General features: G+C 32.8%; 2 protein-coding genes across 2 annotated transcripts in view; one reads left to right on the top strand and one right to left on the bottom strand.

The window, feature by feature from the left end:
- Positions 1-13571, bottom strand: part of Smp_132560 (hypothetical protein) — a gene marked incomplete at both ends in the record, with an annotated part of 198872 nt that overhangs the window by 43705 nt on the left and 141596 nt on the right. The window lies entirely within an intron of this gene.
- Smp_156740 (putative ocrl type II inositol 5-phosphatase) overlaps positions 2687-13571 on the top strand; it is a gene marked incomplete at both ends in the record, with an annotated part of 29000 nt that continues 18115 nt past the window's right edge. The window contains 4 exons of the mRNA XM_018799741.1: positions 2687-2863; positions 5565-5650; positions 6931-7031; positions 11481-11719. Of these exons, the coding sequence (XP_018651500.1) occupies positions 2687-2863; positions 5565-5650; positions 6931-7031; positions 11481-11719 (603 nt within the window). The remainder of the gene's footprint in view (positions 2864-5564; positions 5651-6930; positions 7032-11480; positions 11720-13571) is intronic.

The following is a 13571-nucleotide window of genomic DNA, read 5'->3' as shown; positions in this document are numbered from 1 at the left end:
GTCGGTTCGTGATTTAAACGAAATCTAACCATATGATAACAATGTACATTGAACCCTTTATTCAGTGCACCTTGCGCTTCCATATTTACCTGCAACATGATGTTTCTTTGAATCAACATTGTCTGAATATGCCGTATGTATTTGAATGTTGTCACCGAAAGAATGACGAGCAGATAAATATAGGCTAGTTGTTGGTCTATAGAGAAATACTTATCACATTACTCTGTTTATACCCGACCTCCGATTTTATTCGCAACTTACAATCGTATGGATAAAGTTGAGTATATTACCTGAAAGTGTAATAAGTATGAAGCATGAACGCTGAAGATTAATGATAAACATGTATCTGAATAAAAAGTAACATGTCTAAGCGAACCTTTAGTTTTCTAGACGTCACAATATGTTTTCAGAATGAACTCAAATTCCGATTCTATTTCATGTTGTCTGATGTTATTAAGAAACCCAGATTTTCTACGAAAACTAAGGACATGTCAGGAACCATTTGGAAACGTTGTTTATTGTAATATTCAAAGCTGAGTATTACAACGATTGTTGGAAAGAATCTTGGTACGACAAAAAATTGATGAAGGGATTTGTAACTAAGGTTATATGTTTCAATAATGTAATTATAAACAGTGATTTCAGTATTCCTATCAACGATTACGATGAAGACATTAAAGATCAATTCTACGATAGGTTGCAGTCAATCGTCCAGAAGTGCTCGACAAAGGACCTGACCATTCTGAGGCGAGATTTGCATGCCAAGGTTGGAATGGACAACACTGGATATCAAGACATCATTGGACGATTTGGACTGACTGGGAGAAAAGAACGAAAATGGTGAGAGATTTGCAAAACTATGTGCCTTCAATAAACTGGTCATAAGTAGCACTATATTCCCACACAAATGCATCCACAAAACACATGGACTTCACCGGACCACACTACACAGTACCAAATCGACTATATCTGCATCAACAAAATGTTCAGAAGGACGGCGGAGGATGTGAGAACCAGGATAGAAGCTGATATAGCATCAGATCATCACTTGTTGTTCGCCAAGATGAAATTAAAACTTAAGAAACACTGGACAACGGGGCGGACAACGTCACAAAAGTTTAACACGGCTTTTCAGGATACTGACAAACTCAACAAATTCAAGATAGCCCTCAACAATTTTAATCCTCTACAAGTTCTCGTTGTTCTACTTTGCGCTATTGTATGTTATAACATAAACATTTGCCACGTGATATCACAGAAATAGTTCCAGCAACCTAATGGGATCATAGCGAATTCTGTTACTTCAAGTCATGTCAGCCCACAAATACATCTGACTCAATTACAACTGACTCCAGGTTCGAAGGTATATGGATAAGCGTATGTTGTGATATTCATCCTGACCACATAACCTAAAAGCTGAACATGAGATAACTACGAAAATGCGTATCCAACAATTAACACGAAGTAAAGGTCAACAATGGAGAAGGCGGGAATATTCACTCAAGATCCAATCGGATGCCATATCTCAGCCTCGCAAGCATGGCCATTCTCGTGTGACATATTTCTTTTATTCATATTAAATATGTTGCTTTATCTCCATCCTAAATGTGTTCTCCACCATATATTGGTGATGATTAGGATAGGAGGAAAATGATGTGACTTCTACGTAAGATTTTAGGCAGTCACATCATGACAAATCTACAATTTTAGGATTAGGTCTATTATTAGAGCAGTACTAATAACTAAGGAGACCATAATTATACAAATATAACACTAAAGCTTAAAGCGTCGAAAGCTGAAGCACACCAATGTCAGAGATATCATTTGGGGATATCATGTACCCCGTTCGTTTCTAAAATTCACTGTTGAAATTCAGAAAATCTGTACAAATATTATAAAATTGCTAAAAGTCATTAAACGTCAAATAATTTCACAGGTGTTCCAAATAGACGTAATGATAATGGAAGATGAACGTAAATCAACGTTACAAAGATGCTACATTCAGTGAGCTTGAACCAACCCGGTTAGTTGATCAAAGAACAGAAGGCGATCTAAGCACCAGATACAACATACGGAGGATTTCGGGTAGCTCGACTGCCCATCGATTATATCGCTTTCATGACTCTGATCAAGTGCACTCAAATGTACCCAAAATACTCTAGTCTAACAAAGACCTTTAGAATCACTCCCTTTTATAGAAATGAAAGGTTAAGCTGTTTGTATTAAGTAAAAAGGACGTGTAACTGACTTTTCAGATCAAGACAGGCAAAAAGTAAGTTACTTGTTATTGTAGTGCATTTGTAACCCCACTTATATATGGCACTATGAATTTTCCCTCAAGCCATGGTGCTTTTGACTTCCATTGGGTGCATTCGAATTGTGTTCTGTCTTTCTCGTGCTTCTGGTTCTTTAATTTCCTGTGAAATGCTGCTCTGAGTGCTATCTATGCATACAGACTACCTTCAATTTAAACGGAGACTATTAGAGATATAAGCTCCTTATGGACGATTTGGAGCCGTAAAATGACAAAAAGAGGCGTAAGTAGAGGAATCAAACGGTTTATACACACTCTTCATCGAGATATTGGATATTGGTCGAACATAGTGGATATTGAACAAGTTGAGGAAATTTAATAGAGTAACGACTTAACGTGTAAAGTCTTGGAATTGCTATTTATGTGAACCTAATGGCTTTTGGAAACACCTTATCACGCACTGTACAGAAGTATTTGAATCTGCATTCATTAAGTGCATCTGAACAGTTTTCCAATAACAACAAGTCAGAGAGGAGTCAGCAGATAGTCAGTGATAAGTTGTCTTTAATGAATTGCAAATTAGAAGCATCAGAAGACTTGTGCAACGTCGTGAGTTATTTTGAATATTTATCGTTCTTTTAAGTCAGACAGTACTGGTAGGGTTTTGTAAAACTTACCCATCATTTTAATTGTAATAATGGGTGAGTACATGTACTTACTTTTATTATCATGGATGTTCGTAATAATGATTTGGTTACTTTCACTCTCACATACAAAATGGGTTTTTTAACTGCTACATTTTGAAAGCGGTCGATTAAGTGGATATATGCATATGTAAAACAATAGTTTTCGTCATTCATTATTTAGTGTTGGGCAAAAATGTTTTTTTCAGTTTCTGCAAAACTGGATTCTATGGCCTTTACTCAACTTTTATATGTAGTAATCATGCATTCGGCTTTTTGACCTTATACAGAGCCTTGTAGTCCTCCACAAAGTACTAGTTTCCAGGTGGAGCACTGGTAATTTGTTCTTACTTTCTCTGTACAAGCTACTGAGAAATCCCTAAGCCATATTTAGAGAGGTCCGACAATGCCTGGATTTTCCAGCTTCAAGAGTAGTCTATTTTTCTCACCTTATCAAATGTCTTGCTGAAGTCTATATATTTTATTTATTTATTTAAACACATAAACATTTGTACACGGAGGCACCATATAGATATGCGCCACATAAATCACTCGATTTATGTGAGGGCCGTGATACTGCCCGGGTTCCCAAGCCGAAGAATGTGGTATTCTTAGGGAACTACACCTGTAGCCTTCGACCTGAAGGTCTAGTGCACAAGGCAGTGGTTCAACGTAAGAAGATGCAGTTCCATGGTAGCCGGTACTCAATAATTGGTTCATACGCCAGATATTTCCTTAGGATCTTGGAGCTCAGATACACCATTGGTTTGGAATCAAGGTTTTTCATTTTCCCTAGGTATATCCTCCGTATTATGCAACCCAGACATTCACTTTTCGTCCCTTCAATTTCTTAAACAATACCCCTACCGCAAGAAGGCATTGAGAAGGGTTTTCGTGGCAATGATTGTAGGCACATGGCTGTGTGTGAGAATTTGGAGAAGGAGAGCTGACTCTCCCCGCCTTCGGCCGTACCAGGGCATTCGGGGGCATCCACTGTGTATCCATTACCTAGAGCTTCTATCCATTTCTCCCTTGCTATGCGGAGATTTATTGTGCAAGATGACCCTTTTCTGAAACCATGTTGTTCGCTGTTTAACAAGTTGTTGATTTCCACGAATGACATTATAGTCTTTTTGATTAACCTTTCCAGCACTTTGACTACGACACTGGTGGGGCTGACAGGTTTTTAGTTTGGTGGGAGTTTTGTCAATCCCGTTTTATGTATTTGAGCAAAAACTGCATCTTTCCAGTCCGTAGGTAACTCACTTTGACCAAGTGACATGTCGAATATCGTAGTTATGCTAAAATAATTTTCTTTTAGGCAATTGGTTACTGGAGTTTATTGAAGTTACATTTGCCAGTTGCCAGGTTTGCCTAAGCTGCAAAGAATTTTGTCCCTCATTTATCAAGACTTACTGAACTGCACTTCGCCAATAATTCCGATCATTACAAATTAATAATCTTATATTTAAGTGAAACAGTGATATTCATTTTACAGGTTGACTAGCGTTTAAAAACTGAGTGTTCGTAGATATAAATATTCCCCCATACAGCCTACTAAAGCACCAATCGAAAGTTTTTAAGGATTTCAGCCATTTGGACAGATGGAAAAATTTTGATTTTATACCTCTTGTATTTTAATCTCATATCTGATATATCTGGAGTAGGTATTTACGCGTTTCTGCGTAGTTTTTGACGTTTATTGTATTTACTTGGAACATTTTATAAGTGCTATAATTTTAATGCTACATATACGGTTTTATAAGTTTAAATCAGTTTTATTCGTGGTTTAATGGTTTTTGAAAATATGTATGGAATGTGTGTTTGAAATTAGCACTGTACATACCCTTTCACACTTAGTTTATAGCTAATTGATTTAAAAAAGTGGATTTCTGTATATTTAGCTAGTTTAAACTAGATTGTCACTTTAAAATAAGTGATGCCGATGATAGTTTAGTTAGCAACAAAATTCTTTTTGCTTATACGGTTTTTCATTCTATTATTGTATCTCTAATATTCATTTTGAAAACTTAGTTACCTTTAAAAATGAGTAACCAGGAGTAATGATTATCATTCACCGTTGGTAATAAACAGGACGAAAGTATTTTTAATAAATCGAATCTAGTACTCAGAGGATTGGTGATAAATAAGCAAAAATCGCTCGAAGTTTATGCTAACCTTATAAAACAATCGTTTTTTTACTCGTTTATAATCCCACTAAATCTTTTCCAGCCACTAGAGGCCATACAAACTCTCACCTCCCTATCAGTATAACAGTTGATATTTTGGTTTGTAGATGTGAGCGTTATAGAAATTGTGGTAACATGAAATTTAGTTAGAAACAGAAAAGTTTCATGTTATAATAATTAAATTTCACAAATGCTCATTTTGACAGTGATATTAAGTTTAAGGAAGCTTAAAAAATCAATAGGAAAACTGATCGTATTGGCAAATCGTTTGCAAATCCTCAACAGTATCCAAGTAACCATTTTTATAAAATCTGCATAACGTATGATAGAATTTATAAACGAACACGAAGGACATTAAAACTTGACCTATACTGTAAGATTGACTCTTTTTTTTGACAAATATCCATATTTTATTTTTTTATGTTGCTTTCTTTCTAGGCGTTCCCTGTCTATGTTAACGAGTATGGAAGACATTCGAGTGTTATTGCATCCGTTATTAAAAATCAACCTTCTAAACAAAGCGCGTATGTCTGAATATGTCCAGACAATAACCTCTTTCAAATCGACTTTTGAAAGAATCTCTTTGTTTACTTTTTTCACAATTTCTATTTCAGGCCGAGATTAATCTAATGTAATAACTTATTTTCTTTTGACTAAATGTTTTAAACATAGATACTTAGACAAATCCGCCTTAATGAAACTGTTTTAAACCCTACTAAGCAAATGATAGATTAATTTGATTTTATGATATTTCATCAACACACTATCGACCTACAAAAATAATCATGTTCCAAAAATCAGAATCGCCAATTAAAGATTAGGAAACAAATTGTTTTTAAAAGTATGATTGTTTCTATCGACTTAGTTTTTAGAGTTATTTTTTCTTGCACATACGTCATATATATTTACATATTAAATTGTTACTTCATATTCCTCGTACTGTGATTTTGCGCTCATCGTCAAAGTTTCATATCTACTATGTGGAACACAATAGTTCGACGCAAAGCAAAACTGATGTGGAAGGATTTGAAGTTTTATAGGTTTTAATAAGACACAAAACGTTCAAATAGTTTATGTATCATGGTAATGTAGAGCAATTTCTTATAGGATACTACAAACCAGTACAATAGGAAAGAAAAGTAAGTTCGTTTTGGCTGTAATTAGGGCTTTAACAGCATTGATTTCACTCTGCGTTTTAAAATTCGTCTAGGCTCCTTACCTGTCTTCATGATCTGAATATTTGAATGATTATTTGTCCATGTATATATATATATATATGCAGACAATTAAGTTCGAGATCTCAAAATAGTAATAATTGGAGATACAGTATAATACCATTCCAAAAAATATCACAGTCTAGAAGACTGAACAAATATTTTAGCAAAGCAAGTATCGACAGATTTCTCTGAGACCACATCCAGGAAACTTTAATTGCATGGTCAGCTTTTGTCTTAAGTCAGTAAACATCAGTCAATCAAACAGTTTTGTTTTGAAAACATTCATTTTGCTTAGATCACTTCATTATTTACTTCGTTTTATAAAATAGCTAATGAATGTCAAATATTGACATGATGACTTGCAGACCATGATATAGATTTAGGCTTGATCCAAGAACTTTTTATTGTTGCACAGACCTGTGAGCGAAATAGTTATCCGTCACCAACATTTGGAAGTTTGGAATTTATAGTTTTGAAAAAGGAGACTTATTTTAATTATACAGACTTATTTTAGATAATTTCTTTTCTGTTACTCTCAGTAACATGCTTCATATATCTTTTTATGATTATATGTTCATCGTTTTCAGCATTTTCATTTTTACTCGATCACAAAATTCAGAATTGAATCAAACAAGTTTGACTTTACGTGATTTAATTCTATTGAATGATGAATTCAGTTGTGAGGTAGGTAAGTTTCTAATAAGTTATTATTAATTAACGTTGACATTATAACTGTTCTTTGAAGTTTTTTAAATATTTAGTCTAAATCACTAGCTCAACCTGGAATAACTGACTGTGGTTAAAATATCTAGATTAATTTTCTGAATAAATACACGTATATATGTGCATTATCTAGACACGTAATAAGACCTTTTATGAAGAAAAGATGAATGAGCTATGAATATAAATTATCCATCTGATTTTGTACGTCCTACTTAGGCTAATCTCGTTTGGGCGATGGCGGTGCTAACATGTCAAATACAAATTAAGCTGGACAGATTAATTTTAAGTACTCGCATACTCAGAAAGATACTAAGTTGAGAGATGGAGAAGGTCAAATCACCAACTCAATTTAATTAAAATGCGACTCAATATTTATAGGCATGAAAGATCTTAGTTAGAATATCGTCATATTGTATAATGATACAAACATACTGAAGGTTACACATAAGATTGACAAAATGACTGAGAATATTAGAATAACTCATCTGTCCAAAAAATAAAGATAAATCGTGTAAGTACCTAGTGGTGTTAGTTGCGATAATAGATATGTATACTAACTACTGTTATTTATATTTTACTTTATTAATAAGGAATGCAAGATTATCTATCAAAATCTGAAAATTCCCAATTGATTTAATGTTATCATACGTCTTATGAAAAATATCTCTTTTCAAGTGGATTATTTAAAATGAATAAAGAAGTCTTTTTGTATCATTTCAATAATATAAATAAACACTAGATTCTGAAAAGCATATTTAACACAAATATAAATATATAATGAAATTGTGGTAATCGGTATTCGATATTATCCCTAAACTTCGCATGTTGTTCGGCCTGATAACCGTTACTCGATAACGTTCCAACGGTGTATAAATCAGAAGGCGAATACGAAGGGTTGATTGAGTTTATTATTGAACCACATACAGTTATCCAAAATTACAGGCACGTTAAGCAAGCATGAAAGAGTAGTGCCGTAAAGCAGGCGAGTGAGCGAGAGAGCAATTGACCGAGTCAGCGAGCAAGTGAGTACAGTACAGTGCAGTGAACAGGATTAAGATGTACAGATATATACAAATGGAAATGCATGGATCATCGAATCAATTAAGCGATTAATAGTTAGGCTAGTAGAATGAATACATGCGTAGGCAGTAAGCAATGCTCAAGTGTACATAATAAAGGTACAATAGCATAGATAGGTTGTTGTTGTTGTACGAACGACTGTCCGTTAAATGAGTTAACAAAAGGGCTTAACCAAATTAGTTGTAAACAAACTCAATTGTATGTGGGCTGCTATAAAATTTCCACAGTTTCATGATATATTGCTTCAAGACTGTGAACCATTTAAAAATGTCAGAATTAAGATGGAACATCCGTATAGTTCCTTTTTATTTTAAGTAGTTTGCAGACTAATATCAATTTGTAATGAACATTATGTCAGTGTAATAAAAAAATCAGTCGCTTATATATTGTAACATTACATCGAGATGGAGAGGATTATTGATAGATCATATATTATTGGACAGATATATAATGGTGGACAATAAACTTTGATGTATTTACTGACTAAATCTTTACTTCAGAAATGATTTTTTTCGATCTGGGATAATTTCTTAACATTAGAGATCTAAGTAGATTGTGTGAACTCGGTTATTTTTATAACTTTTTGGTGAAGTATCCTAATGTACTGAAAACACTCAAGTTTATTATTGCATAAATAAATATAGGATTCATTTTGCTAGTACTTACAAGAATGTTCCTCACATTCTTCTGTTTAAAGAACCTCAGAATAACTAATTATTAATTGAGTTAGACTTCTGATTTGTGACATGAATAACGTTTGGCCCACAATCAATTAACTTGTAGCTCTGTTTGTTGGTTTATGAGTAGCTTGGAAGAAAGTTTGGTTCGATCCCTGGTGGGATGTATAATGTTGAATCCAATATTAGGATAAAACAGATGTCCATTGCTTTCAGGCGTTTAATGACTGTTTATCCAAGGTTTCTGTGTGATATGGACTGTAAAACGTTTGAGTGTTTGCCTTTAGGCATTTAATACAGAATGTAAATTGCTTGGAATTTTAAAATAATTTCAGTGATTGATTACGACAGACCCAAATAAATTAGAGAATAAATTCTATTGTTTAAATTTTGGACTCATCCACTATAAACCCTGGTAATCACTTTAGCTGTTGATTAGATTTCGAGAAATATGACATTGCACCTTAAAATAATTAATGTTTTGAATTATAATACGTTTAATTAATTAAATAGCAAAGATTAAAATTCCAATAGGTAGTATATGAGTTAACGATGACAAATTTCGTAAATAATGATACGACAGTTAGCAGAATATTAAAGATTTAGCAGAAAGGTGGATTTGATCTAGTTGTGCACAAAGTATTGAAAGTTTTTTTAGAATTGAATAAACAGTTAAATAGCTTCATCGAAGTTATGAACCAATCAATGTTAGACTACCATTGAAAACCTAGAAGTTGGACATTAAAACTGTTCGATGCTGCCTCGGTGGTCTAGATGTTTCCGCGATACCGAGGGTCCTGGGTTCGAATCTCGCGTGTGGGATCGTGAATGCGCACCTCTGAGCAATCTCGTACTAGAAAGAAACGACCGTCCAGTGCTCACAGATTTTCAATGGTGGTCTGACATCGATCGGTTCGTGATTTCAATCAGATTCAATAATCTTCACAATCCTTAACTGAAAATTAAATAGTTCTCATTTAAAATCTGTAAGCTTACATACACAATATTGTAAGTGACTAAAACTGTATTAGTTTATCTGATTTCTTCTTTGCACTAACTATTCATAAAGTATCATTCTATAAGATTATTATGTTCTTGATGTTGGTCAGCTTACTGAACTAGATGGTTCAATTGTCGAACGTTTATTGTCAAGCTACGATGAGAATGTTGTTTAGAAAAACAGTAAAAAGGTCAGTATTCAAATCGTTTAGCGTAAGAAAATTTAACATTTGCAAAAACATCTACCAAAGCTACAAATATTCACTATCATCATTAGTCCCAATGTTTAGCTTATTGGAGTATTCAAAATTAATATATAATTTAACATGACATAAAATAAAGTTAATGTTAATGTGGTATATCTTAAAAATTTGGTTTCATTAATTAATTAGGTTTATGATGATAGAACTTAGTCCTTTTACCAATGAATTCCATTATTCCTCTTTGGTTACTTTGAAAACACAACACTTTTCATTTAATCACTGGTTTAAAATTTAATTGTGAATACAAATGAGGGAAGAAACTTATACAATACTTGGACATTATTCAAGAATTGGCAACCAATAATTACTCGTATATTTTTATGGTGCTCATTTGTATTTGGTTAAATGAACAAAGTACATTAGTATCACAGATCTTTTTAAAAAAAAGAATTACGATAAAATAGATTAACAAAACAAAAATTCCGAATGAAGAAACCAGGATTGAAAGGATTAGAAAACGTATTTAGTTAATATCAGGTCTAAGAAGCGCTAGATAATCCACCATCAGTTATTTTTGCTCATATCATCATTAATAAGTGTCTGAACTATACCGTTACTATGCAGTAGGTTTGCGAAGATTTTTGGATTTTATGATTAACATTACAGACTATACGTGATTAAACAGCCGTTGAAAAACCAGCAAGAACTAAACAGATATCTTAATATAGTAGTCCTCAGTGGTGCCTATCCAAAATCCTGTCGGGAACTTAAAGATCCTGGGCTCTATCCTCTATGGTGGTGTCGACGGTCACAGTTGAAGACTGATATATTAGGAAGAAATAACTGTTTAATGCTCCTTGGCTCCCAATGGCTATATAAATCAGGTCACTTTGTGATGTTAACCATAACACTATCCCATTGTTGCTATTTGGGACAGAATTTTGATCAGTTCTTTTTGGGATAAGTGTATCCTATGAGGATTCCGTCGGTTATGGTAAGTTTCTCACGAGCTTTTTATGAGAGATGAATTATGGCTAGCAGTGAAATCCAGTAAGTGCATTTTATCCTATTTGAAAATCCTGATTAATAATGGGATCATCATACTCTTTCTAATAACAGTATAAATAAAATACCTGTTGAATAAATTACTGACTTCTTGAACTCAATAGCTCAGTTAATGATGTGTTATGACTGGAAAAGTAAGTTTCTATATTTATCTCTCCATATGAACATTAACAGTGAGAGATAAGTTGGTCAAGCTGTGGTATCCTATATAAGATGAAACTGATCTCTTGTATTTTAATTTTATTCGATTGTATTTTATTTCTTCTACTCTTTATCATAGTTGATTGTTTTGTGATGTAACAATATTCCTTTTGCAGTAGATGTAAGATTTGATACTATCACCAAATACAGTATTCATTTATCGTATTTAATTGTCTTTTACTTAATTAGATGAACCTGATCATATTTATATAACTGGTAGACGATGGTTATTGAATAATTGTCATCAAAATAATGTATCAATAAATGAAGATTTGAATCATAAAACTCAACATAATGCTTCATTTAAGAATAATAATAGTAATATAAATTATGATAGTGAATCTATTCTGATTGGTCATATGAATTCATTTAAACATTCTAATAATAATATTCAGTTGAAAGTTGAAAATGGGAAATCTCAATCTCGTGTAAGTTTTTTATAATGAAAAATTTAAAGATTTTAGATATTTGTAAAGGATGTATAACATTACGTTAGAGTTAATTCTACCTTAATATTTTCTTTGTTAGTTAGCCGAGATGCAGAACCTGATACGCATGTTAGTCAATTCAAGTTGCCATACCCCTATTAACACAGCGAAATGAAGTTGTTAGGGTAACAGTATTAGTGATATCGAAGATATGATTTAGGGAAATATGAATTAGTGAAATAAAATGAAAGAAATGAAGATGAATTCAGAAGCTTAAGATTTGTGGGAAGACAGAGAATAGAGACATCTTCACCTTTGTAAACAATTTTTAGCCATATCATTCAAAGTCTCTAACTACTGGTTATGATAATCAGGCGAACAACAACCAGGTGGTCTAAATATATTAACATAGATCAGTCTAATTGTCAATGACTTCATGGACCGGTTCTATACCTTGATTTGGCCGCCTATAGCTTTCTTCCAACGTACTTCTACACGAAACAACATCGCACATCGAGATAGTTGGTGATCGGACATACGTGACAGATGTCATAACCACCTCAGTTGATAAATATATACTACTTTCGTAAAAAAAAATTATACCACCGTTTTATATCTGCTTTGGGATGATCAATAAGTGAAGTTGTAAAATAAGTGTATAGAATATCCTTTTACAATTCCAAAATAGAATGAATCAATTATCTGCCGATGCTATTGGATACCGATTAAATTTTTAATTAATGCTGATTTGTGATGTTAAGATTCCAGAAAAAAGAAGGTAAATAGTTTCGAAGTGTTTTTATTAGCTGTGTAGACGTATATAATAAATAATAATTTATTGATTTTTCTATGGAATTACAAAATCGTTTATGTCAGTGTATCAGATTTCACGTAGTACGAACTATTTAAGTGGGGATTATAAACATTTTATTTCTGTTAAACTTGATCTAGATCATGTATGCCTGATATAATGAATACCATTATATGTGCATTTCTCAAACAAGATATGAAACAAAACACATTTCTCTCAACCTAGTTTCAATATGTCACCCAAAATTGTACAATATTTAAATACCTTTACTATTGAATAGATTTATAGAATTTAAAAACAACTGTTTCCATTTCTATTTGTACTTTAGTCAGCTTAAAGAAACTTGTGAGATGTGATATCTTTCTATTCTTATTTTATGATAATAAAACAAAATATAAGAAAAGTACTTTTTAATTCTGTCACCTACTAAATAAAAATCTATTTCATTAGATACTTGGAAGTTTTGTTAGATATTACATAGAAGCGTATTAATTTAAACGTAAATTGATTCGTCTATGAAGTTTAACACTTATTGTTTAATGTATTACTTTTAATGGTGTATTGAAATGACAACTGACATCCGATTAAACTAGATTAGTATCAGATGAAAGTTGAATGGTATTATCCTACAAACAATTTTTCATTCGAGTAAATGTTCCGACTGATCAAGCGAATTCAGTGAGGTTTAAAATCTCAAATGCATTGTTGAAACAAAAACCGAATACATCTAATCTATCTAAAGAAGAAATGTATGCTCTAAAACAGCTACGTAAAGACAGAAAAATTGTTATTATGAGAGCTGACAAGGGAAACACCACTGTTGTTATGAACAATTCTGATTATGAGAAAAAAGTCAATGAACATCTCCACATTGGACCTTATGAAAAAATCAAGAATGACAAATGTAGAGCAACTTTGAATAAGTTGAAAGCTGAAACAGCCAAAATGCTACAGAATTTAAAACCCAAACTAGGACCATCTCTATGGTTTTCTCTATATCCAAAAAGCAACAAACCATGTAGATTTTATGGACTACCTAAA

The sequence above is a fragment of the Schistosoma mansoni genome, chromosome 3 (assembly GCF_000237925.1).
Source record: "Schistosoma mansoni strain Puerto Rico chromosome 3, complete genome".
Lineage (NCBI taxonomy): Eukaryota > Metazoa > Platyhelminthes > Trematoda > Strigeidida > Schistosomatidae > Schistosoma > Schistosoma mansoni.
This window is presented reverse-complemented; position numbering and strand designations above follow the sequence as displayed.